The following is a 27,337-nucleotide window of genomic DNA, read 5'->3' as shown; positions in this document are numbered from 1 at the left end:
CATTTTTCTCATCTTTATATATGATTTGTTAACTCTCTTCCAACTCCATATAAATTGTGGAATTCATGATGCAGTTAGATGAACTGCATTCTGGTGGTGGAGGGGTGGTAGAATTGGATTGGATTTTGATTTTGGATGTGTCAGTTTGAAATGCTAGTGGGATATTCAGGTGTAGATTATCAGTTTTTAAATTAGAAGCGAACTCTGGGTTGGGGTTAAATTTGAGTGATGTACCCAGAGATGATATAAGTTTTATTATATAATATTTCTTCCTATAAGCTGGGGAATGCATTTCTACTCCAAGTTTTCTTGAAGAATGAAATGTTTCTTAGAAGTGTTTCATTGTGGAAGCAAAAGAAAAAAAAAAAGGCAAAGGAGCAGAGGAGAATGACATTGGAGAGTTGAAGAATATGATATAGAGAAAGAAGGAGAAAAGACTACTGCATCACTTCAGTTGCAGAGTAGAAATGATAACTTGTCTTGTCATAGGGAAGGAGCAAGACAATCTCTAGAACAACTTCAAAGATTGTAGATAGAGAGAGGCACAAGTGCCAGGCATCTCTTCATGGTCAGAAGAGAACAGAGCAGAGTTAATTTTTGCAGTTCCTGGGTGGATACTGATATAATATAAGCATTTTGTTAGATTAATAAAGAATTGGGGAGAGAAATAGTAATAGATACATGTTTTCATAGGAAAAAAGTCCATATAAACTGCAGGTAGAGATGACTTGCATATAATATTATTAAATACAGATTTGAGAACAATGTATATGTCAACAATCCAAGAAAATAAGCAGATGTGAAATAACCCAACCCTACTTTTGTTTCTTATAAACAATATAACATCATAATAGCATGCATGGTTATGGATCCTGGTACAATTTACATGTGATCTTTGTCCAATGAAATTATAGTTTAATTGTGGCATAAATTAAAAAGACAAGGGATTATGAATAAAAATTATTCCAGTTTCAAAATCTCTAGGTGATAAATGAAAAGGGAAAACAAAGCAAAACAAAACCAGGGAGTCTTGTACCTAATCCTGGTTCTGGTCAAGTTGATTTTATACTGTTAGAAGGGGTGAAGTTATGACTTTTACAGAGTACTGATACTTTTATGTTCAAATGGGACATTAAAAACACTTAATAGCAAAATGCTTGCTGGTGAAATATACCCAGATTTCCTAGGACTTATATCATGATATTTACCAAATAAAAAAATCTGATTTATTTGTGTAACACAAGCCATAACTATCTTATAATTAAATAGTGAACAATCTTATCATCTGGAATCCAGGCATCCAGAGGCTGCCAAATATCCAGATACTTGGCACTTTGCATACAAAATGTGTCTAGCACTGTTTCTTATGTACAGTAAGTGCTTAATAAATGTTGAATGGACAAATGAACAGGTGAATGTTGGGATAATGAAATTTTTCTCACAGATACCTATGAACTCCAATATGAATAACTTATGAATAAGTAGACAATTAAGCAAAATATATTCCAACTAATTTTTAGCATCTAAGTACAAGTTTAAATACTTTCTTCAAATGTTGCAGGAAGTCATACAAAGATGTAATTTTGCCTTATTTTTTCCTAAGGTAGATCTTCTATGCTTAACTTCTTGATAGTGTATAAATCAGCTTAGATTTTTAACTTGATGCTAATTCCCCATCTCAGAAATTATTCCATGGAAAATAAAATAAAATTTGAAACTAACATTTGAAAAAAAAAATTAGTCTTTTACCATTCTACAAAAGGATTTTCCGATATGTGTATCTTTATTATGCAGCTTTGTTAAAATCATTTGAGGAACTGAGGTTTAAAAAAAAAAAAAAAAAAAAAAAAAAAAAAAAAAAAAAGGACGACCCAAACAACATAGGAATCCTTGGAGCCTTGAAACATTTGAAAAATACAGGATAGAGAATGATATTCATGTGTTACATTCTTTGATTATTATTAAACTTAGGGGTAGCTTCATAATCGTAAAATTGTCTCTCTTCACATCTTGCTGACCACAGAGAAGAATGTGCATCAAGGGCCAGTGCTGGATTTGAAGGAAGCCACTCTCAGTAATATCTAAGAAGGAAAAAAAATAGGTCATCCTTTTAGAAAGTAATTCATAAAAGGGGCTTTTTTATGCCCTAACAATGATGTTATATGTTTGTGTGGGCATACATAGAATATGGATATGCATTTATTATATGTGCAAAAACATATACATATATACAGTACTGGGCATGTTCTTAAACTTCCCTTTGGAACCAAAAATTAAATAAAAATTCACTTTAAGGCAAAGACACGTGAACAATAAAAACCTGTAATCTGGTGTATCAAATGGACTAACAGTAAACTCTCTAGTTTATGAATTCCCGGAAACTACACCAGAAACTGGGATAAAAAATAGGTGCTTTGAAATGAATGACAAGAACACTAATCTTATGAGTCACTGCTTAGATAAAACCAGTACTGCTGTATATATATTACTTGGTTATTAAAAACCAATGACTAGTTGGTGCCCAGTAAGTTAGAGATGTCCAAGGTATTTCCTCATTTTCTATTTCTCCTTTCCCTCCAATCCTCTCATTTTTTAAAAATTAATTTTCTGATTAACAAAAAGTAAATCCATGTTTCTTCATTAAGAATGATTTTTTAAATTTATTTTTACACCATCTGTCCCTCTCAACTAAATTCTGTGCACTCATTATGTAACATCTTTTCCTCATTCTGTAACTGGCACTTTTCATTCAAAACCTTTTCTTTTTTTCTCTGAAGAGTTTGAAGTCCTTGCTCTCCATGCACACACACATATCAGAATGACTTAAAAAAAAAAAAAATCTTCCTCTCAGGCTTTTTGTTTTTTACATTTTAGGCATCAGGGCTTTGGGCATTGGGTTCTGAGCATACCTGTTTCAGGTCAAAGATCTCTTGACTCTGAAAGTCTTGCTGGAGAATGCTGTTCCCCAGTGCAGATGAGATGGTAGGTATTCTCTCCCAAAGTGATGAATGGAAAAGGAAGGGTTCATTCAGCCAGCATGTCACATCAGACACCATTAAGAGTAAATTTTCCAGTGCTCACAATTTATTAAAACAAACATAAAAGAACAACAACCACCACAAAAAATCATTGCACTCTGAGGAAAAAAGATCCCTTCTGCCCTGGCTCTTGAAGTTTGCTGCTTTCATTGCAAAGCTTTCCAGAAAGCTTTCCCATATTCAGCGATTCTCAAACTTTTTATGCCTCTCAAGTCTTAATTAAAAGTAAAATTTTTGAATCAGCTCTGAACTTTTCATAAAGAATGCTTGAAAGTCTTTTTTTTTTTTTTTTTTTTTTTTAAATATCTGTTTTTTCCCTGAAGGATTATACTCACTTTTGCTGGGTAGGTAATTGATTGTTATAATCCTAGTCCCTTTGCCCTTTAGAATATCATATTCCAAGGCCTCTGAACCTTTATTGTAGAAGCTATAAATGTTTTGTATTATCTCCACAGTACTTAAGGTTTTTTTTTGTTTTTGTTTTTGTTTTTGTTTTTGGTTATTTTGGTTTCTTGAAATATTTTCTCCTTAACTTGGGAGCTTTGGAATTTGGCTATAATATACCTAGGAGTTTTCATTTTGGGATCTTTTTCAGAAGGTGATTGATGGATTACTTTTTGAATGTGTTCAGCAGAACATAAAGAAGCTTTCAAAATATGTAACTATAAATTTCCATTTCAAGCAAGCATATATAATAATAAGACATATTCATAACTGTTCATTTTTTTTTTTTTTTGCTTCTTTGTAGATTTTCTTTTGTTCTCTTTTATGTGCTTTTTACTTTTAATTTTTTTTCCTCCTTTCTACTACTCCCTTACCTCCCCCAAACAGGCTACAGTAAAGCACGGATATATTTATGTATACACAAGCATATACATATAATGTGCACATGTATACATGTATACACCTACATGTACAAGATACATATACATATATGCATATATGTACACATACATCTAAAACTATTAATATGATTGACATGTAATATAGATTTCTTTGTTGGCTGAATTGTTTTTAAGTTTGACTTTGTCTTAGAGCAGTGAATACTACTCCTATTTTTTTCCTAATCATTTCTACTCCTGATCATTTTTATTGTTTGTGTATCTCTTGTTTCCTATTTCTGCTAGCTCTTATACTTTCCTCAGCCTATTTACTTGCCTTGTTGTTACTTAACTTACCCCCAAAATCCTCTTATCCTGTCCCCCACCTTTTCTTTCTTTATCCCATTCATTTATATATCTTACCCACATTCCCTTTAATCTACACATCCATGTATACCCTGCCCTTATACTATTCCCTCCCTCTTTTATTTCTTCAGATTTTGGAGAGTGCTATATACCCTTATTAAGTATGGCTATGTGTAACACCCCACAGATATAAGATGTATGTATAGGTAGATTTATAGATAGATCCCTCTTTAACTCATTCTAGTTGTAAGTAAAATTCAGAACTACAAGCCCTCTTTTCCCATCAAATTCCTGTCAGTTCTTGCTCTTTTACTTTATTTGTACAGTGCTATTAATATTTTTAACTTTTTCTATGTGGTTTTCCTTTTTAAAGTCACATATTCCAGTTTTTACCCCAATCTTTCTTTTGAACTACCCAATTATATTGATTCTTATTTGTCTAATTTTCTATTTAGTTCAGGTTTGTTTGCAACACAAAATCATGAAAATCTGAGAGTTAATAAATGTCCGTTTTTTCATTCAATGTTATACTGGATGTGATATTTCAGTTATAACCCTAGTTCTTTTGATTGTTGATATATAGTATTCCAAGACCTGCAAGTGTTTTATTGTGGTGTCTGATAGGTTTTGTGCAGTTCCTATTGTAGCATATTTGTTTTCCTTGTGGAATCTCTTTCAGGGGGGGTGATTGGATTTTTTTTTTCCCTATTTCTACTTTTTCCTTCTTGTTGTTCTATTGTTTTGGGACAATTTTCTTTAATTATTTCTTCTTTTATAATATCAAGGTTCCTTTTGTGGTTATAGCTTTCATATAGTCCAATTATTCTTATGTATTCTTGAGCAGTTCTCTAGATCTGTTGATTTTCCTCATGAGGTGCCTCACATTCTCTTCCATTTTTGTATTCTTTATATTTTATTTTGTTATTTTTTTGGCCTCTTATAATTTTGCTTTGCCCATTTCCAATTTTCAGAGTCATTTTCTTTAAGACTCTGGATATCCTTTTCTACTTGGTTAACTTTATTTTTATAATCTTCTTGTTTTTCTTGGATTGTTGCTATTTGTTTTTTAAATAAAAGCTTGTGTATTTTACTTAGTTCTAGAGTAGGTGGGATGGTGCTTCTTGCTTCACTTCAGTTCTCCCCTCTGATCTGGAACCTCAAACCAAGAACTCCACCCCCCTGTAAGTGCCTCTAGCTAACAGCTACCCACTTCTGGCTCACTGAATATGTGCTGCTTGTTTCCCAAGGTAATGCTCAGAAGCACAGCTAGGCCTAGCATTTCTTATAAGCAGAGGTTTCCTCAATTCTGGCTACCCCACACTATCTAGTAGATAAAAATTGCTGTGGTTGCCTCAGGCTACCTCCAACCCCAGCTAGCCTCAGGGTTCCCCACTTGCTGTTTCTGAGGAGCAAGCCTGGAGATGATTATTGTTCACATCACCCTATCCTTTGTTCTGGAAACTTTATCTATCTTCTCAGATTCTCCCCCCCAAATTTTTAATTTGCTTTTCACTGGTCTCTGTTTGCCTTGAAGTACAATCTTATTTTGTTTGTTGGAAAACTCTGGAGATCTTAGAACTTTCTGTCCTGTTCTGCCATCTCCCCAGAATCCTCCTTGGTAGATTATTTCAATTTTAGCTTTTGGTTCTAGAATATGAAGGCACTTTCATTTGATAATTTCTTGAAAAATTATGTCTAGGCTTTTTTTAGATCATGGAGGTCAAGTATTTTTCCATGAGATCTCTCATTCCCTGCCCCCCCCCCCCATTCTTTTGGTTTTGTTTTATTGTTTCTTGATTTCTCATCATGTCATTAATTTCTATTTCCCGATTCTAATTTTTATGAAGTGCTTTCCCTTCCCTCCTGCCCTTCAGCGAGCTTTTATACCTCCTTTTTCATTTGGCTAATTCTACTTTGTAAGTTTTTTTTCTTAAGTGAATTTTTGTGATTCCTTTTCCATTGGTCAATTTCTCTCCTGCCTATTTTTGCCTATTTCTTTGCTTTTAGCTCTTTGTTAAAATGGGAGTCTATTTCCAGAGTGAAAGGTCTATTTCCAGAGTGAAAGGTGTACTATCCCAATGTTCAGGGTTTTTGTGCAACAATTTTCAGAGATACTTCTAGGGACCTGTGAGTTTTCAGTTCTTTTAAAATGTGGTATGATCTAAAGAGAGACATTTACTATTTTCCTGGCCTATGTTCTAGTCTTTAAGTGAGCAAAAGAACTCTTTTCTGCCCTGCAACTGTGAGGAGGATCCCCATTCTACTGTGGCTGCAATCTCTGGTATTAGTACTCCTCCCGGATCTGACCATGAGCAAATCAACAGAGTCTTGCCTCATTGCTAGCAAAGAGACCCTTGTAATCTTCATTTCAGGTGTTTGATGCCCCCTTACTAAACATGGCTTTAGAGCTCCAAAAATAGTCCCTGCAGATTAATTAGCTCCCTAAGCCTGCTCCTAATTTTCTGGAGCTGGTCTGTGTTGATGGTATTAGCTTTTGTTGTACTGTGCTTCATTTTCACCCTGATGTGATAAACTTTTCCTGTTTACCTTCTAATTTCATTGGCTGGAAAAAATTATTTTACCCTGCCTTTTTGTGGGTTTTGCCATTTCAGGAATTGTTTTATGGCAGTATTTAAAAGTGTTCAGAGAGGTTTTAGGGAGATCTTAGGCGAGCCACTGCTTTTTCTTTGCCATCTTCACTCCATTTCTGGGGGATTACTGAGGCAGGGGAAGGGAATAGTTTTTGGGTAAAAATCAATAGAAGATACAACAGAAGCAATGTTTCCATGCAAATGTGATATAAATCACTTAGGTAGAAGGGAGAATTAATTGAGATGCTGAAGAAAAAATAAAAAATTTGACATGATAATATCAGGCATTTAGAACTTTACTTTTAAGATGCATGATGCCATAGTTATGGAATTCTTCATTTGGATATCTGCTAATGCTCTCTTATATGGAGAAATAGCAGTTGGGTGGTAGAGTGGATGGCAAACTGATCCTAGAATCAGACCCAATTCACTTTTTATCTCTTAAATTACCTGATTGTTTGATTGAAGTAGAAGTTGTGAAACAATGACATTTGGGTATGGAGAAGGAAAAAAGGGAAACACATACAGAGATAGAAGGAAGGAAAGACGCAAGCATTTATTAAGTGCCTGATACAGTATTAGGGTACAGAGATGCAAATATAAGCATAAAGAAGAATAGTCTCCTGCCCTCTTGGAGCTTAAAGATGGGGTGATGTCACACAAGGGACTTGTAAAGGAGAACATTATTTTGAAGCCCATCAAGGTTAATACAGGGCTAGGAGGGGAATGAAGGCAGATGTCTTTGATTTTTTTTTTTTTCCTACAAAATGAAGGGTCTAATGGCTCTCTTCAACAATGAGATAATTCATTAGTAAACAATTAGAACTAGTTTTAATCATCTACACCAGAGAGAGGACTATGGGAAATGAGTATGGACCACAATATAGCATTTTCACTCTTTCTATTGTTTGCTTGCATTTTTTGTTTTCCTTTTCAGGGTTTTTTCTCTCTTTATAGATACTATTTTTCTCATACAGGAAGATAACTGTCTACATATATTAGATTTATCATATATTTTAACATATTTAACATGTATTGGACTACCTGCCATCTAGGGGAAGGAGTGGGGAAAGGAGGGGAAAATTTGGAACATAACATTTTGTAAGTGTTGGTGTTGAAAAATTACCCATTCATATGCTTTGTAAATAAAAAGCTATAATTTAAAAAATTAAATTAAATTAAAAAAGGAAAAATTAAAGGTCTAAGAGGGACTTAGCTGTAGGGGAAAAGTGGAGTGATCTAGGGCCATGCAGAACGGTAGGTAATTCAAGGTAAGCATGCTGCAGGAGTAGTGGGATTTTTTAGGATGAGAAGGGCCCTAGACACTGAGGAAAGTTCTATGTTAAAATGTCAGTAGATGCAACCATTCCCAATAAGATCAGGAGTGAAACAAGGTTGCCCACTATCACCGTTACTATTTAATATTATATTAGAAATGCTAGCTTTGGCAATAAGAACTGAGAAAGAGATTAAAGGAATAAGAATAGGCAACGAGGAAACCAAATTATCACTCTTTGCTGATGATATGATTTTGTATACTTAAGAGAACCCCAGAGATTCTACTAAAAATTTATTAGAAATAATCCACAACTTTAGCAAAGTTGCTGGTTATAAAATAAACCCACATAAGTCATCAGCATTCTTATATATCATTAACAAAATCCAACAGAGTTACAAAGAGAAATTCCATTTAAAGTAACTACTGATAGTATAAAATATTTAGGAATCTATCTGCCAAGGGAAAATCAGAAACTTTATGAGCAAAATTACAAACCACTTTTCACACAAATTAAGTCTGATATAACCAATTGGAAAAATATTAAATGCTCTTGGATAGGGTGAGCAAATACAATAAAGATGATAATACTACCCAAACTAATCTATTTGTTTAACGCTATACCAATCAGACTCCCATAAAACTATTTTAATGGCCTAGAAAAAATAACAACAAAATTCATATGGAAAAACAAAAGGTCAAGAATTTCAAGGGAATTAATGAAAAAAAAAATCAAATGAAGGTGGCTTAACTGTACTAGATCTAAAATATATTACAGAGCAGCAGTTACCAAAACCATTTGGTATTGGCTAAGGAACAGATTAGTTAATCAGTGGAATAGGTTAGGTTCAAGGGACAAAACAGTCAACAACTATAGCAACCTAGTGTTTGACAAACCCAAAGACCCCAGCTTTTGGGATAAGAACTTACTGTTTGACAAAAATTGCTGGGAAAATTGGAAACTAATATGGCAGAAACTAGGCATTGATCCACACTTAACACAGTACACCAAGATAAGGTCAAAATGGGTTCATGACCTAGGCATAAAGAATGAGATTATAAATAAATTAGAGGAACATGGGATAGTTTACCTCTCAGACCTGTGGAAGGGGAAGGAATTTATGACCAAAGAAGAACTAGAGATCATTACTGATCACAAAATAGAAAATTTCGACTATATCAAACTGAAAAGTTTTGTACAAACAAAACTAATGCAGACAAAGATTAGAAGGAAGCAATAAACTGGGGAAACATTTTTACAGTCAAAGGTTCTGATAAAGGCCTCATTTCCAAAATATATGGAGAATTGGCTCTGATTTATAAAAAATCAAGCTATTCTCCAGATGATAAGTGGTCAAAGGATATGAACAGACAATTCTCAGATGAAGAAATTGAAACTCTTTCTAACCATATGAAAAGATGCTCCAAGTCATTATTAATTAGAGAAATGCAAATTAAGACAAATCTGAGATACCACTACACACCTGTCAGATTGGCTAGAATGACAGGGAAAGATAATGCAGAATGTTGGAGGGGATGTGGGAAAACAGGGACACTAAATACATTGTTGGTGGAATTGTGAATACATCCAACCATTCTGGAGAGCAATTTGGAACTATGCTCAAAAAGTTATCAAACTGTACATACCCTTTGATCCAGCAGTGTTACTATTGGGCTTATATCCCAAAGATTATAAAGAAGGAAAAGGGACCTGTATGTGCACGAATGTTTATGGCAGCCCTTTTTGTAGTGGCTAGAAACTGGAAACTGAGTGGATGCCCATCAGTTGGAGAATGGCTGAATAAATTGCGATATATGAATATTGTGGAATATTATTGTTCTGTTAGAAATGACCAACAGGATGATTTCAGAAAGTCCTGGAGAGACTTACACGAACTGATGCTGAGTGAAACAAGCAGGACCAAGAGATCATTATATACTTCAACAATAATATTAGGTGATGACCAGTTCTGATGGACCTGGCTATCCTCAGCAATGAGATCAACCAAATCATTTCCAATGGAGCAGTAATGAACAGAACCAGCTACGCCCAGCGAAAGAATTCTGGGAGATGACTAAAAACTATTACATTGAATTCCCAATCCCTATATTTTTGCCCACCTGCATTTTTTATTTCCTTCATAAGCTAATTGTACAATATTTCAGAGTCTGATTCTTTTTGTACAGCAAAATAACAGTTTGGTCATGAATACTTATTGTGTATCTAATTTATATTTTAATATATTTAACATCTACTGGTCATCCTACCATCTGGGGGAGGGGATGGGGTAAGAGGGGAAAAATTAGAACAAGAGGTTTGGCAATTGTCAATGCTGTAAAATTACCCATACATATAACCTGTAGATAAGAGGCTATTAAATAAAAAAAATAAAATAAAAAATAAAAGCAATTTTTTTAAATGAAAAAAAAAATGTCAGTAGAGACATGATTTTGAAGTCTACACAGTCAGAATTGGGCCTAGAAGGAAATAGGAACAGAATCAAAAAGTGTTATTACATATTTCCCTACTGTAGGCATGATCAGTAATGGAATTGTTTATCAGAAATTGAGTCCATGTCATGATTGGTATATTATTCCTGCAGAATAGTTTCTGTTTTCCCCAGAGTGAGGCTGCTTATTTATATGGTTTTCAGTTTGAGAAACATATTCGTGCAGAAAGCAAAAGGAACTTTGCTTGTTTATTATTAGGAGAGACATTGTTAGAAAGATGAAACCTGGGACAATTCTGTCTGATTTGGTGATCAAGGTATAGATTAGTAAATTTTCTGTTGCATAGGAGAAATTGAAGCTGTTATTTTAAGGATTGAATGGAAGAGTCATGACAGTAATCAAAAACATTGTTTAAAAATATATATATAATATATAAAGGTAGTGTTGTAGTATTGATCAAATTTGGTAGATAATTGTACAGCCATCCTTGTTTCTATATTTATATATTTGGGCATGAGATATTTATCATGTCACTTATGAAGAGAAAGTTGCCTTTTGACAGAGAGTAAATGATTTACTAATTCTTTGAGGTTTTTTTTTTTTTTTTTTTAAAGGGAGTTGCCACGTCCTTGCAAAATATTGTCTTTGTGAACCTATTTGATCATAGGGGGATTGGATCCTTATTGTGTAGCTGCTTTATTATATTTTTGAGTATGTTATTCTTGTTGTGGTTATTTAATCTCATGTTGTATAAACTTACAGGTTGCTATAGAAATGTGAATTTACTCAATTCTTGCCTGTTAAGGAAACAAGCCTAGGTGAAGGGGCAGGTCAATTCTCCAGGAGCCTCTACAGCTATGAATCATAATGTCTGAAAGAGTTGCAAAGCAACCTTTACTGACACAGGTGTTGCTTGTGGACTGGGAATGAAATAAATTGGAGGCAGAGGGAAGAGGAGAGAGGTCAGACAATGAGACTGCCTCTCAGTGGAGAGGTCAGAGAACAGCAACTGCCTCTCAATCTACTTGTATCATCATCATCCGCTCACATGAAGAGATCCGTTCTACAAGTCTGAGTTAGACCTCCAGCAGCCACTGACACATGTCTCCCGTATCACAACACTTGCCCTTATTGTGTTGGTGATTATAATTATAACCCCTTAAAACGTGTTATTTTGTGAAGATACTGTAAGATTTTTGTCAATCAGCAATTTGTGTGAAGCTGTAATTGTCCATGATTAATAGAGTCACAGATGACAAAAACCTGGGAGGGCTAAATGGCAGAATCAGGATTTAAAATTTTTGTGACATGCCCAGAGTATTGGGCTGAAGTTTAATAGGGATAAATAAAAGATTTTCCATTTGCCATTTCATGTGAATGTATTGGACCTAAGTAGGTTTTCTAAGGTCCTTTCCAATTCAGAATCTGAATTACAGAAGCCAAAGGTAGAAATTTTTTTTCAATAGTATTTTATTTTTTTCAAATACATATAAAGATAGTTTTGAACTTTCTTTCATTCCTTCCCTCCCCGCAAAGAAAACAAGCAATCTGATATAGGTTAAACATAAAGTACAATCCTACTAAACATATTGGAAGGAAAGAATTCAAGAGGGCTTCTCAAGCAGAATTTTGTGTAACAGATCAAATTGAATGAAGACTGAGGACAAGGCAGTTTAGTGGTTGTCGATATTCTTTAAGTTTCATTTCAGTATAATGGTAAGGATGAAAGTAAGATTGAAAAGGGTCAAAACGGATTTTTTTTTTAAACTGTTGAAGTCTTATCTTATTTTTCCCCCACTTCCATTAACATCTTTGTCCTGCTATCTTTTACTCTTTTATTCATAGTTATACCTTGCTTTCATTGCCAATTTTTTGTTTGTTTTCATGACCTATTTGGGGCATATTCTGTATGATTAACTGTACAAAAAAACTTAGCATTCATGTGACTAATGCACTGGTGCTTAAGTTTGTATTTTATACATTCTAGTGGCAAGCACTCCCAAATAAGAGATGGGCTTTCAAAGTTGATGAAATTTAGAAATATATCTTAAGCCAATATACAGGAAAACTGAATTACATACAAATTATCTTCTATCTCTTTTTGATACTTGAATGGTTATTCTAAGGTTTTGTATCTTCTGGAAAGTTTCTCCTATAGCTTTTGGCAAAGTTACTTTCTTTTCTAAGTCTTATGGTTTGAGTCTAAGACTAGCAATTCATGTTTTAGACTAGGGTTGAATTATTTCTGTGTTCTCTCTCATGCCTTTAGCTGTGCAGCTCATTTGCCCAGTTGTTTGGCATTATGTTCCTTCGTGGTTCTTTGAAAAATGAATCATTTTCATTGTCTTACTTCCAGATGTGTCTTTGCATTTGCTAGTTGCATTTACTGTAGTGGTTTTGAATTTAATATTTGTCAAAGAATTAGAGACTTTGTCTCAATTTTTTTTTCTCCTTGGTTTAAAGGGAATATTTAGAAGTTTTTAATCCATTGACTGCTAAGAATTTATTTATTTATTTATTTGGCAGACTGAACAATTGTTGGTGTTCCTTTTTGATAAATTCAGTTTTCTACTACTGTATTTTTAAATGAAGTGAGATAGTAAATATAAAAGCCCTAGAAAATAAGTGTAACATTAAGCAAGTTGTTTGGGAGTCCAGGTTTGCTGTAACCCTCAGACTTCACACATAAAATGGGTAGGCTAGATAGAAGCTCTTTGAGGTTCTTAGCTTTGAGAATAGGAATTGTGCTGTCTAGTTCTGTAAGAAACAGTATAGTAGAATGGAATGAACCTCTCGTCAGAGTTTAAAGACCTAGGTTTAAATCCTTGCTCTGCCAGGCCATTTACTGTCAGACTTCATCGTTTACCTTCTCAAGATTTCAGTTTTTCATCTTTAAAATGAAAGGAGTGGACCAGAAAATCTATAAGCTACCTTCCTTAAGGTAGTAAAAATTTATCCTTTTTAATTCATCGGTATGATATAGACATTAGGAAATATAGGATGAAAAATAGTGAAGAACCAAATTGATTTCAATAACTCAAAATACAAATTTAAGCAATATTATATCAGATATTTTCCTTATGTCAATCCTTGTTGCTATAGATTTATTGTTTAGTCATTTTTAGTTGTACTGATTCTTCTTGACCCGTTTGGGGTTTTCTTGGCAGAGATCTTGGAGTAGTTTGCCATTTTCTTCTCTAGTTCATTTTACTATTGAGGAAACTGAAACTAATAGGGTCAAGTGACTTATCTAGGGATACACCTCTAGTAAAGGTACTGACTTCAGGTGGGGCATTATCCACTATGTCATAGATTACTTGGCTGTTTGTCTTGCTATTTCATTCTGATTTCTTTTTCACCCTGCTGTGAATCACTCTTTCCTCTATATTTACACAGCTTTGTTCTATTCTTCATTATATTCTTTGTTACTGTTTCCATTTCACTTTCCTTATATTTCATTCCTGTATCTTTCTTGTTTAGACCATGTGGAGGATCCAGCTGTGAGTAGCCACCATGTAGGACCCTACAGGAACCTGATGGTAAGTGCACATGTGTACTTATCAGGCTTCCACTGGGTTCTGTGCTGATCTATAGGCACCTATATAGCTTTAGAGTCTGAAAATTAACTGGTGTGTTTTGCAAAATCACTGTAGTTTTAAACCAAAGTACAGAATAAATTCAAAGAATAACATTTATTTGTTGAAAAACATATAATAATAGTTAATATCAGGTATTGTTTACCTCCTCATTTTATATGAGAACTTCCTTTCTGTGAAGAAGATAGTATGATATGGAAGAAAGTGGCATTGATTACAAATCAGGAAACTGACTCTCATTGTCCTAATTTGACTTTGTTACTAATTAGGTGGGCAACGTGAGCTGAGTTATAGCTTTTTTGGGCAGTAGTTTCTACATCTGGAAAGTTGTGGTTTGTCCTTTGTTCTTGAAGAAAACCAAGACATCAGTGGGGCGGGGAAGGGGAGATGCCATGACATGGGAATGAGTTGGATTAAATGAGGGAGGGCTGTCATAGGTACCTGCCTCACTTTCCCTCCACTGCCATCTGGGTCTCAGGATGACTGCAGCTGGCCCTGGATGTAATGAGAGAGCTTGGCTTTTTTTAAGCTGAGGTCTTCAACAGGTCTCAGTTTGACTTAGACCACATTTATTCAGTGATTAAGGCTAGGTAGCAGTGAAGGCAAAGAATCTCCTCAGGATTTCTGGCCAAATGATTGCTGTTCATATTCAATCTGAGTCAATCCAGACTCAAATATAGAACAAATAGGACTTGTCTAGAACCTATGGGTGGCCAATGAGAATCAGATTGTTTTTGATTTAAGGTATGGATCTTAAGAAAGACACTAGCCAATAAACCACATCTGAAAAACAGGAAATAATTAGAAGACCCTAAAATTAAGAGCCACCAGGAATGGCCTGTAGAAGTGAAATTTTAGTTGGGACTTAAAGGAAGCCAGGGAAGCAGCAGGCAGAGAGGAGGGGGGAATTGCATTACAGGCATAGGGGGCAGTAAAAAAAAATTTCTTGGAGCTTAAAGATGGAGTATTTTATAGAACAGCAAGAAAGTCAATGTTATTGAATTGAAGGGTATGTGATGGGGGCAGGGGGCCCAAAATAGATTTAAGAACAGTCAGCATAGAGATGTGAGGCACACTACAAGGAAGAGAGTGCTGGCCTAGGGAGTCAAGAAGATCTGGAGTCTACATCTGGTCTTGACACTTGTTTAGATTTTGCACAAATCACTAAATGTTTGCTATTGCTTCAGTTTCTTCATCTGGGAAAAGGGCATAATAACAGTCACTTCCCAGAGTTGCCTTACCAAATGAGCTAAGATTTGTAAAGTGCTTAGTATATAGTGCCGGACATATAGTAGGTATTCAATATGTTAGGGATATCATCATGATATAGTCATCATGATATAGTATGATATATAGAATGATGATATAGTAGTATTAGTAATTAAGTCCATAAGAGTAGGGGAGATCATTAAGTGAAGTAGTTTAGAAGGAAAGAGAGGGGACCAGGGCAGCATCCTGTAGGACACAAATGATTAGAAATCTTAATCCAGATGAAGCTCTTGCAAAAGAGACTGTAAGTGATCAGGTAGGGTAGGAGGAAAACCAGGATCAGTGATATCCCTAAAACCTATAGAAAAGAGAATGTCAAGAAGAAGACGGTGGGTGAAAAGAGTGAGGATTGAAACCGTTTTCATTCTTTTTAGCAATTAAAAGTTCATTGTTAACTTTTGAGAGAGCATTTTGTTGGAATGAAGTGGAAGCCAGATTGTAAAAAGTTAAAAGAATGAGAGGAGTGAAAGAGGAAGCTACCTAGTTGGCCACTGATTGGCATTCTATCCATTGCATCATCTAGTATAAGTGGACAATGGATAAATGTCAAACATCACTTAGAAATAAAATTGTTTTAATTTAGCTATTGGTAATGGGAGTCACTCTTGAATAAGCTCTTTGTTTGAAGTTGGTATAAAAGTTGTTAGAACAAAGATAAAAATGAAGAGGTGGTTATAAGAAAAAATAAAAGTAATACATACTGTTGCATGAAATTAAAACAATCCCAACTTGACCTAATCAGACATGTTTACACTGATACTGAAAGATATGGAGTATGGATGGAGGAAAGGATATTACCATTGATTATGATAATTTCACAGAGAAGTTTACCTGATATAAATTAGTTGCCATAAAAAGGAAAAAAAAAAGATTAGAAACTATCTTTTTCAGCCAGAAAACACAATTATTTGTCAAGTGAAGAGAGATGGAGCCGAGAGAAACACTGATTTAGAACGTAAATTTGTTTTTAAAAATTCTTATGAAGAATGATGGAAGATTGAGTACCTCATAAAACCAAAACCATGAAGGAAAAATTAGTCCAACAAAAGTTTCAATAAGGAATCCAATGAAACAGTCATTCAGGCATATAATAAGCACTTAATAAATGTTTGGTAAATTTAAGAATAAAACTTGAAAGGACAAAAAATGAAAAGAAATTTAAAAGTATTCTTTAAAAATTGTTATTGACTTTTAAAAAAATATCACCTTCATTTTCAAATATACCCCTATTCATCCTTACTTGGGTAATAAAAAATAAAAGAATAAAGAATAAAGAACACAGAATAAAAAAGAGCCCTCCCCCCCCCCCAAAGTAGTTCTCTAAAACTAACCAACACATCAACTTAGTCTGACTGTGTATATGTATTTCAAATATATTTTTGTTTTGTTCAAATGTTTCTAATTAAATTTTTGTAACATTCATTTTTAAAAATCTCTGGAAGACAAGCTATCTGATATTGGTCACATATGATGTATATAAGACATGTTTCCATATTAGCCATCTTGCAAAAAAGAAATTACATAAGTTCTTTAGAATTATTTTGAATCATTGTTTTGATCAAAGTAGTGAAATCTTTCACTTGATCATCATTGTAACATTGCTGTTACTCTGTACAGTGTTCTCCTAGTTCTGTTCACTTCAATTTAAATCCATTCATATCAGACTTCCCAAGTTTTTCTGAAACCATCCTGCTTGCCATTTCATAGCACAATACTATTTCATCATAAGTGTATTTCAGCCATTTCTCAGTTAATAGACATCTCCTTAGTTTTCCAATTCTTTGCTATCACAAAAAGTTATTTTCATACAAATAGGTAATTTTCCATTTTCTTTGATCTTTTTGGAATAAAGGCCAAGAAGTGGTATTGGAGGAAAACAAACTGTGTAATTACCCAAAATTGGATGGAGGGACAAGCAAGGGATTTTATAGCATAATTAGAATAAAGATGTAATTCATCAGAGAAGAGTATGGCAAGAAGGATTCCATTTATAGATTCAGTTAATATCAACTGAACAGCTAAAAGAAACCCTTTTCTTGGGATGGTATGTATAAGACCTGGAAGGATTACATTCTGCATTGCTGGTAGGAATATTCAAATTTGTGAAATCCCTGATCTTGCTCAATTTAATAATTTGCATTTATATTCCAAGTTAGAACCAGTGCCCTATTATTAGTTCATTCTAGTGGTAGTCACAATTGCTTAGAGTTGAAGTGAATAGGTTATCCCATAACTATTGGGGCTTTTTTAGTGCTTAGGGATTTCTCTAGACTTCAGAATTAGTATTTTGTTTATATACATAGAGATATGTGTCCACATACATATATACACAAATACACATGTATATATGTATCAGACCAAATGTATTTTCAGTGAAACAAATTTTGATTATTCTAAGAAAGATTTGATAGATATGTTAGGTGTGGGTTTCATGTCTTTTTGCTTCCAATGTGATAATATGTGACATTCCATATACTTGTCTTTTAAAGTAACAGTGACATTTTTGTATATTATTATGTATATTTTAACATAGACTGTTTTACTGTGTGCCAGATGCAATGGCAAATATTTAACAATTTTTATCGAATTCAATTTTCACAACAGCCCTGGGGTATGTACCATTGTAATCCCCACTTAACAGATATGAAGATGAGGAAATTGAGGCAAATCAGAGATTTTTACTTGCCTGGGTCTCACACAGTTTATGTGAGTTTAAGATTGTAGTTGAACTGAGATCTAATTGTTTCCAGACCTTGTACTCTATACACTGTAACGATTAGTAAGCCACTTTGGGGATGGAAGGGAGATTACATACTCTGTTCTTCCCATTTTGAAGTGAAAAAAAAATTTGTGTGTGTCTGTATATATTTGGAGTTCCAGATCTTTGAGATTTCTAATTTTATTTTCTGATATATAATGTGATTTAATATACAGAACACATTTTGTACTTGAGATAGTTAAGGGAATACTCCTAGAGGAAAACTTCAGTGGTGTGTGTTTGTTTTTTCATTTTAAAAATGGCTTGTTCATTATCTTAAATATTTCACATATTCAGAAATGACTCACATTTAGAGAGTACAGTCTTTTGTTCCTTGTTTGTATAATGAGATTGCACCATTGATTTATTTGTAAACTACCAGTATTGCTTTGGGGAATACCAAGCTCTCCCAAATGTATGACCTTTGGCTGCATCTTGAACTAAAGAAGCTTGGCTTTGTATCCCTAAGAGCTTATCAAGATTTTATTTTCTGGGTATCCACAGTAGTTGATCAGTAGGTGTGTTTCTAGGCATTGATTGATATGAGTGGACTCAGTGTGGTCCAGAGCGGGTAATCTGTGCAATGAAGCATCATGGTAACAATATTTGATTCTTCTTGTCTTGTGAGAAATGAGTAGTCTACAATTTTCTTAGTTTGCCATTTGTTCAGCTTACATTTCTTAAGTGTCTAATCTGTGTGAAGTCTGGTGACAAAGAAGCCAAGATGAAAACGTTGTCCTTGAATTTCATTCTGCTTGGGTGATATAAAACTTTTCCATAAAAGGTAATTAAATCCAGATTATTGAGGAGGTAAAGAACACTAATATATATTCTTGTATTCGGAAGCATAACAAGTGAACTATTAGTTTTTTTTTTTTTTAATTTTTGGCAAAGGAGCAGAATTTTGATTCACACAACCAACAAGGAAGCAAATGAAACAAGTATTATTAAGTGTATCATTTGTTAAATATAATTATTTTGACAAATTGTTTTGGTAATATAGATCAATGGTAGATCCAAATGCCAAAATAATTTATACATATGATTTAGGTTTGCCCATATGGTTGAAAGGGTCTTTTTAATTGGGGGAAAAAAAGTTATGAACGTTTGAGAACCAAAAGGGACTTTATGTACAGAAGAGAAATATAGGGAAATGTTTAAATTTGTAGAACTGGAAAAAAAGTATAGAATCCTATTTTCTTTAAGCAATATTTCTTTTCTCACATCTTGGTCCCTTTCTCCCTTCTGCCCCTAATTCCCAAACAACCAAATCCAAAAAGAATTAAAGAGATGGTAAACTTTTGAGTTGAGGGAAAGTCATGAGTTATCTTTGTTAATTTGAAAAGCGAAAAGATACTTGAGGGGAGATCAAAGAATGAATTATTAATAAATTGGAAATTTCTTGAATTCTCCTATACAGAAAAAAAATTGTGGAAGTCCATCAGCAAGTCTTCAAGAAAGGACTGGAATAGTATAATCTAGTAATAGTATAATGAGCAAGTGTGAACTTTTAATAACTTGTTTTAATTTTCAGAGTGTATATAAAACTTCACATAGTAATTCAAAAAATATTTATTTCAGTTCTGCAAGAATCCAAAGAATTTCTCAGTTATCTAAAAGAATCTTCACATATTTACACAATATTATACTCCTTTGTTTTTGTCTGAGGCAAAATAATTTTTAATTGAATCTTTTAAAGATTAGTAATTTTTTCCTTTTTTTATTGAAGCTTCTTATTTTCAAAACATATGCAAGGATAAATTTTCAACATTGACCCTTGCAAAAACTTGTGTTCCAATTTTCCTCCTCCTTCTCCCCTCCCCTTCCCTAGATAACAAGTAATCCAATATGTGTTAAACATGGTAAAAAATATATGTAAATCCAACATAGGCATACATATTTATACAATTATCTTGCTGCACAAGAAGAAGCAGATCAAAAAGGGAAAAAAGAGAAAGAAAATAAAATTCAAGCAAACAACAATAAAAGAAGTGAAAATGCCATGTTGTGATCCAGACACAGTTTCCAGTCTTCTCTCTGGGAAATGGGTCTCATCATCACAAGATTGGAAATGGTCTGAATCACCTCATTGTTGATGAGAGCCACGTTCATAAGAACTGATCATCATATAATCTTGTTGTTGCTGTGTACTCATTTCACTTAGTTCATGTAAGACTCTCCAAGCCTCTCTGAAATCATCCTGCTGGATTGTTTTGTATAGAAAAATAATATTCTATAACATTCTTATACCATAACTTATTCAGCTATTCTCCAACTGATGAGCTTCTACTCGGTTTTCAGTTTCTGGCCACTCCAAAAAGGGCTGCCACAAACATTTTTGCACATGTGGATCCTTTTCCTTCTAAAGATTAGTCTTTAATTATAAATAGTGTTTGTGTGGGTTATAGAGACCCTAACCCAAATTGACTACTCAGCAATATCTAAAAGTGAAGATAGAAAGTTTTTATTAGAATCTCATGAGAAGTGGGCAGTTCCTACTTGGTAAATAAGTCAGAATGAGGAAAGCTGGATCCTGAAATAAAGAGGTTGGTTAAATAGACATGCAATTCCCAACCTCTCCTCAAAATCCCCCTTAAGCAAAGTGTTTTGTCTTGATTGGCTCTTGCGGTCACTTTTCCTTTATATGGAGGGTGGAGTGACAATGGGCCAACTAGAAATGAGGTAAGCAAGCAAAAATTACAATTTTAAGATCTCATGATTTCTAGGAAATCAAAACTAAGGCCTAAGGCTTTACCTACTTTAGCTGATAGTCTCTGAGGAACCACATCACTTGCTCTTCCTCCCCTCCCCCCCAACATACAGTGTGAATATTTTTTTAATTTGCTATGTTCTTCATATCTGCAAAATTCAGTATCTAAAAGTATATATTTTTCTAGGTTTGTTATTTTACTAGAAAACCAATTTTAAAAAATGTGACATAATAGCTAATTTGTAATGTCCGGACTAGCTCTCTGGAGGATCTTGGGATCAGCCTTGATCTTAATGGAGGAGTACAGGAGGATGGTGAAAGAGGGAATGTCTCTATTTCCAGTCTTCTCAGCCCTTAAATACCTCATTATGATTACATCATTACAGCACACTTAAGTATATGTGAACTAGAGAACCATCATCTCATTAATCACACTGAGTTAACACCCTGCTGTAAGAATCTTTGCTTCAAGTATACTTTTCTTAGAGTTCCCCAATATTTGCAGTCCTTTATACTAATTCATAAATACTGTTCTGTAGTTGGCCATCCTATGTTTCCTAGCACTAGTTCCTAATATGTTACCCATTTGTTATAGAAAGTGTAGTGAGTGTCATGGCCAGAACTCTGAACTTGGAATCAGATTTGGGTTCAAGTTTATCCCTTTTCCTTATTAGCTGTCAAACTATTTTATTTACCTACTCTATGTCAATTTCCCCCCCAGTCTTTTTAAGAAAACATTTTATAAATCTTAAAACTGCTGTTGAAGCAGTGCTGAGAAGAGAAAAGATCAGGTTGATACCTTGAAGTCTGGCTGGGAAGGTTTAGGAAATGAACGTTAAGCAAATTCATTAAAAGTAGTACTTGTCCTTGAAACAAAACACTGTGAGACATGAAAAAAGAAAAGAAATAGAATATGAAATAGAAGGGGGTAAAAGTTACAATATACCAAGTCCTGCTCCTTAGACTTAATTTAGGAATATTTCATATTTTTTCTATTGTGAACATGTTTGTTTATTGAATATTTATCTTATTGCTTTTAGCTTATTTAAATTTACCAGAAACATTTGTGTTTTCATTCTGTCTTCTAAAGTATTTGTTTCCTATCCCAGAAGATTATGATATTACTAAAAAAAAAAAAAAAAGAGAGAGAGAAAAAACTGCAATTAGTATTTTAAGAATGTTCTTTTCATATTTGTTAATGAAATATTGAATTGTACTGAATTAAAGTGGAATCCCATAAGATACTATGAATACCTTATAACTTGATAGTGAATTATTCTGCATTTGATCTTGGAATCCATTATTCTTTTTTCAGCTTCATAGAATTCATATTTCTGTGGTTTCATTTTGACAAGTGCAAGTGACTAACTGTACCGTACCCAAAAGATACCCAAGTTTATTCTATTTTCTAAGTAACTAAACTTACATCCTATGATGTAAGGAAAAAATTAAAAACCAAATGACTAGTATCAAAAATAAAAAGGGTGATGAAAGCAATTATTAGGGATTATTTTGCCCAATTATATTCCAGTAAAATTGACAATTTAAGTGAAATGGACTAATATTTAAAAAATATAAACTGACCAGCTTATATTTTATCCTTTCTACATTTACATATTTTATATTATTACATATTTTATACTACCCAGTTTATATATTTTACTGCTCTGAGGAATTAAAATAACTTAGTTTTGGAAAAGGAATTGAATAAGCCATCAGTGAACTCTCCAAGAAAAAATCCCCAGAACCAGATGGATTTACAAGTGAATTTTATCAAACATTTAAAGAACAATTAATCCTAATATCATATAAACTATTGGGGAAAAGTAGGTAAAGAAGGAGTCCTACCAAATGCCTTTTACCACATGAATGTAATTTTGATACCTAAATTAGGAAGAACAAAAACAGAGAAAATTATAGATCTAATTCCTTAAATGAATATTGATGCAAAATCCCCCCCCCCCAAAAAAAAAGTAGATAGTTTCAACATTCATTTTTTTTATAAGCTTTTGAGTTCCAAATCTTTTCTCATTCCCTCCCACCTTATGGGTTATATATGTGTAATCATATTAAACATAATAATTATCTTGTGAAAAATAAAATTGTAAATAAAATGTTCACTTTTCCAAAATAGTGAAGATAATTCTGTTTTGGTCTGCATTCAGACTCCATATATTTTTCTAGATAAAAATAGCATGTTCCATAATGAGACTTTTGGAATTGTTTTAGATGATTATACTGCTGAGAAGAAATTCTAAAATTTTTAATGAAATATTAGAATGTATTTCAAATAAATTTGATTCAAAAAATCAAAATTGCCAGGTGAGATTTATATGAAAAAAACAAGGCTGATTCAATATTAAGGAAATTATCAGCACAATTGACAATATCAATAACAAAACAACAAAAATCATGATTGTATGACGAGAAACAAACAAATTTGTGGCAAAATCCAATACTTGTTTTAAAAGCACCAGAAAGTATAGAAATCAACGGGAGCCTTTCTTAAAATGATTAGCATCTATTGAAAAAAATTAACAAAGCAAGAAATTGAAAGAAAAAATAGGCAGTGAAGAAATAAAATTATTACTTTTTTGCAGATAATATGATGGTATACTTTTAGAACTCTAACTAAAAAACTAGTTGCAGCAACTTCAGCAAAGTTGCCGGATATAAAATAACCAACATAAATTGTGGATTTCCATATACTATCAGTAAAACTCAACAGCTAGAGATAGAGAAGATCCATTTAAAATAACAATAGACAGTATAAAATACTTGAGTCTACCTAAAAATACAAACCTAGGAATTATATTAAGACAGTTACAAAACACTTCACAGAAATAGATCTAAACAAATAGAGAAATATTATTTGCTTCTGGATAGGTAAGCCTGTATAATAAAAATGACAATTCTACCTATGTTACTTTATTTATTCAGTGCCATACCAAACTGCCAAAAAATTATTTTATAGACCTATGAAAGATAAGTCACAAAATTCATCTGGAAGAACAAAAGAAAAAGGATATCAAGGGAGTCGATAAAAAAATAATGTGTGAATTGAAGCAGTCTATAACAGTTCCATGTATTCTGTATTACAAAGCGATAATCATCACAACAATTTAGTACTGTCTAATAGAATGGTGGGTCAGTAGAATAGCTTAGGTGTATAATATAAAGTAATAAGTGACCATGGAATTCTAATGTTTGATAAACCCCCAAACTTTAGATTTTGGAGCATTTGACAAAAATTGCTGGAAAAACAGGAAAGCAGTTTGGCAGAAATTAGGCATGGATTCCAATATCTTACACTGTATATCATAATAAGGTCACAATGGATAAATGATTCAGACATAAAGAGTAATAATTATAAGTAAATTAGGGGAAGATGGAAAAATCTACCTGTCAGATCTATGGATAAAAGAAATTGTTTCTGACCAAACGAGAGAAAAAGTGACAGGAAGTAAAATTGATAATTTTGATTTTGTGAGATTAAAGTTTCTGTACAAACAAAACCAGTATAACCAAAATTAGAAACTGGCAGGAGGGAAAGGGGGAAGCATTTTTACAGGGAGTTTCCTTGATAAAGGCCTCATTCCTCATATATATAGGCAACTGAGCTAAATTTATAAAAACAAGAGCCATTTCCCAGTTGTTATATGGGAAAGGAGAGGATCAAGTAGTTTTAGAAAAGCTCACAATAGTCATATGAAAAAGTTTTCTAAATCATTCCTGATGAAAGAAGTGCAAATTAAACAGCTCTGGAATACTACTTAATATTTCATACCTATCAATTGATTGAAAAGGAAAATGTTAAATGTCTTTGGGGAAATGTAAGAATTGAAACAACTAAAATGCATTGTTGGTAGAGTTGTGAACTTGACCCCACTCTGGAGAGCAATTTTTAAGGACTTTGAAATTGTGCATATCCTTTGACCCAGTAATACCACTACTAGGTCTATCTAAAAAAGATCAAACAAGAGGGGAAAGGACCTATCTGCACAAAAATATTTATGGCAGTTCTTTTTAGTGTCAAAGAATTGAAAATTAAGGGAATGTTCATCAGTTAAGGAATGGTTGAAGAAGTTGTAGGTATATGGTTGTGATGGAATACTATGGTGCTGTAAGAAATGAAAAGCAAGAGATGGTTCTCAAAAAAAACTGGTCAAGACTCATATGATGTGCAAAGTGAAGTGAGCAGAACTAAAGCATTGTACACAATAATAGCATTATTGTAGGGATGATCACCTTTGAGTGACTCTGGTGAAAATAGTGAGGCACATAATTCCAAAGAACCCATGCTAAAAATGCTGCTCACCTGTAGTGAGAGAACTAATGAACTCTTAATGCAGATTAAGTATATCTTTTTTTTTTTTTTTTAAATAATTATAACTTTTTATTGACAGAACCCATTCCAGGGTAATTTTTTACAACATTATCCCTTGCACTCACTTCTGTTCCGACTTTTTCCCCTCCCTCTCTCCACCCTCTCCCCCAGATGGCAGGAAGTCCTATACATGTTAAATATGTCACAGTATTTCCTAGATAAAATATATGTGTGCAGAACCGAACAGTTCTCTTGTTGTACAGGAAGAGTTGGATTCAGAAGCTAAAAATAACCCAGGAAGAAAAACAAAAATGCAAAATGAAAATGTTTTCCCAGTTTGTTGCTTCCCTTCTAATCTTGTTTGCATTAGTTTTATTTGTACAAAAGCTTTTAAATTTGATGTAATCAAAATTTTCTATTTTGTGATCAATAATGATCTCTAGTTCATCTTTGGTCACAAATTCCTTCCTCCTCCACAAGTCTGAGAGGTAAACTATCCTATGTTCCTCTTATTTATAATCTCGTTCTTCATGCCTAAATCATGGACCCATTTTGATCTTATCTTGGTGTATGGTGTTAAGTGTGGGTCCATTAAGCATATCTTTTTAAAAATTTTCTTTTATTGTTTTATATTTTCTTTTGCACCAGAAGATATTTTGTATGATATCAAATGTATAATTGAAATCAAAATGTTTGCCTCACACTCAAGAAGTGGGGAGGGGCAATTGGAAGGGAGAGAATTGGGAACTCCGAATTTTTAAAAATTGTTTAAAAATATTTACCTGTAATTTGGAAATATTTAACAAAATAAATAAAAATAATTTTAAAAACCTCTAAATTTGCCAATATTTACTGCCCAATTGCTTTTTATGAATTATCAGTATTATATGATGCTATTATCTTGTTTTCTTTTCAGCAATTTTAAATCAGATTTTATTTTAAGGTGGGCATAACTATAAAGGGAATTAATTCCCCCATGTCCCTTACTAAAATAGGTACAGCAAGTTTCTTTTAGTATTTATTTTACAAAATGTTGCCTTTTACTTTTTCCACTGAACTTTTATATTGGTAATTTGTCCGTTATTTTATTTAAAAGAAACTAAAGTAGTTAATGTCCAGAGGTAAACAGTTTGCCAGGATTGGATTAATAATTGTCATCATCATTTTCCCTGTTTTGTACTACTGATTATATCAAGAATAGCAGTAAAACATGGATTTCTTTATTTTTCAGGAAAGAAAAAATCCCAGGAGGGTAAAAATAAGGCAAACAAGACCGAAGACAAAGCAAAACTAAAGAAAGGTGAAAGTGACTCAGCTTCTGCAAACATGAGGGATTCTGAAGAAGGTAAGTTTTGAGACTGAACTTTAAAATGAGATTTGACCATGTCTGATTTGTTGATTATTTGTACTCTTGGTGTTCTGCCTTCCCAAGGACTAGAAGAAGGATAATGGGGAAATATAGCTTTGTATGTTTAAGGGATAATTTAATGGTTTCTAGTGGTGTAATTTTAATTACTAGATACAAGATATATAAGAAGATATAAGATATCTTCTAGATATATAGATATTTATATCTAGCTATAAGAAGATGGAAATTTAAAAATATATATACAGAGGTACTCTTAAAATTCAAAAGAACCAAATTTAGGGCCTGCCTCTGACACATATAACTGATGTGACTGACCATATGGAGAACATGTAACTACTCAGTGGACTAGGCAATAGCCAAGACTATTAGTAACAGAAGAGTTGCTGCTTTTTAGGGAGGTTCCACACTGATGAAATCTTTGATCTAATAGCAACAAGCTATAAATGTATTTGTATGGGACAATGGTCTTTCTTCCTTAAAACAAACAGTGGTGACAGATTAAGAGAGGGGAGTGAGTCTTGTTGACTTGTAAAATATTCTCTATAGCTCCTCATTAATTGTTCACCCATATCTGAGGTTTTAGGATTTAGACCTTCAAGGGATCTCATCCCCACATTGGTCAAGGAAGTTTCCTGCAGTTAACGTCTCTCTATCTGTCTCTGACTCTGTGTCTGTCTCTGTGTTTCACACACACACACTCACACACACACACCCCTACCCCTTCTGACTCTATACCAGTGCTTGTTCTATTTTCTTGTTATGTTA

The 27,337-nt window shown here is 33.4% G+C and overlaps 1 protein-coding gene across 4 annotated transcripts in view; it reads left to right on the top strand.

Moving 5' to 3' along the window:
• PRDM2 (PR/SET domain 2) overlaps window positions 1-27,337 on the top strand; it is a 189,753-nt gene that overhangs the window by 87,828 nt on the left and 74,588 nt on the right. For 3 of the 4 annotated variants that reach the window (XM_031962828.1, XM_031962827.1, XM_012545645.2), the window contains one exon: window positions 26,435-26,548. In XM_031962828.1, the coding sequence (XP_031818688.1) occupies window positions 26,435-26,548 (114 nt within the window). Of the gene's footprint in view, window positions 1-14,023; window positions 14,083-26,434; window positions 26,549-27,337 lie in introns of those variants that run through there. The other variant, XM_023499953.2, reaches the window with a different exon arrangement.

The sequence above is a fragment of the Sarcophilus harrisii genome, chromosome 3, assembly GCF_902635505.1.
Source record: "Sarcophilus harrisii chromosome 3, mSarHar1.11, whole genome shotgun sequence".
NCBI classification, from domain to species: Eukaryota; Metazoa; Chordata; class Mammalia; order Dasyuromorphia; family Dasyuridae; genus Sarcophilus; species Sarcophilus harrisii.
This window is presented reverse-complemented; position numbering and strand designations above follow the sequence as displayed.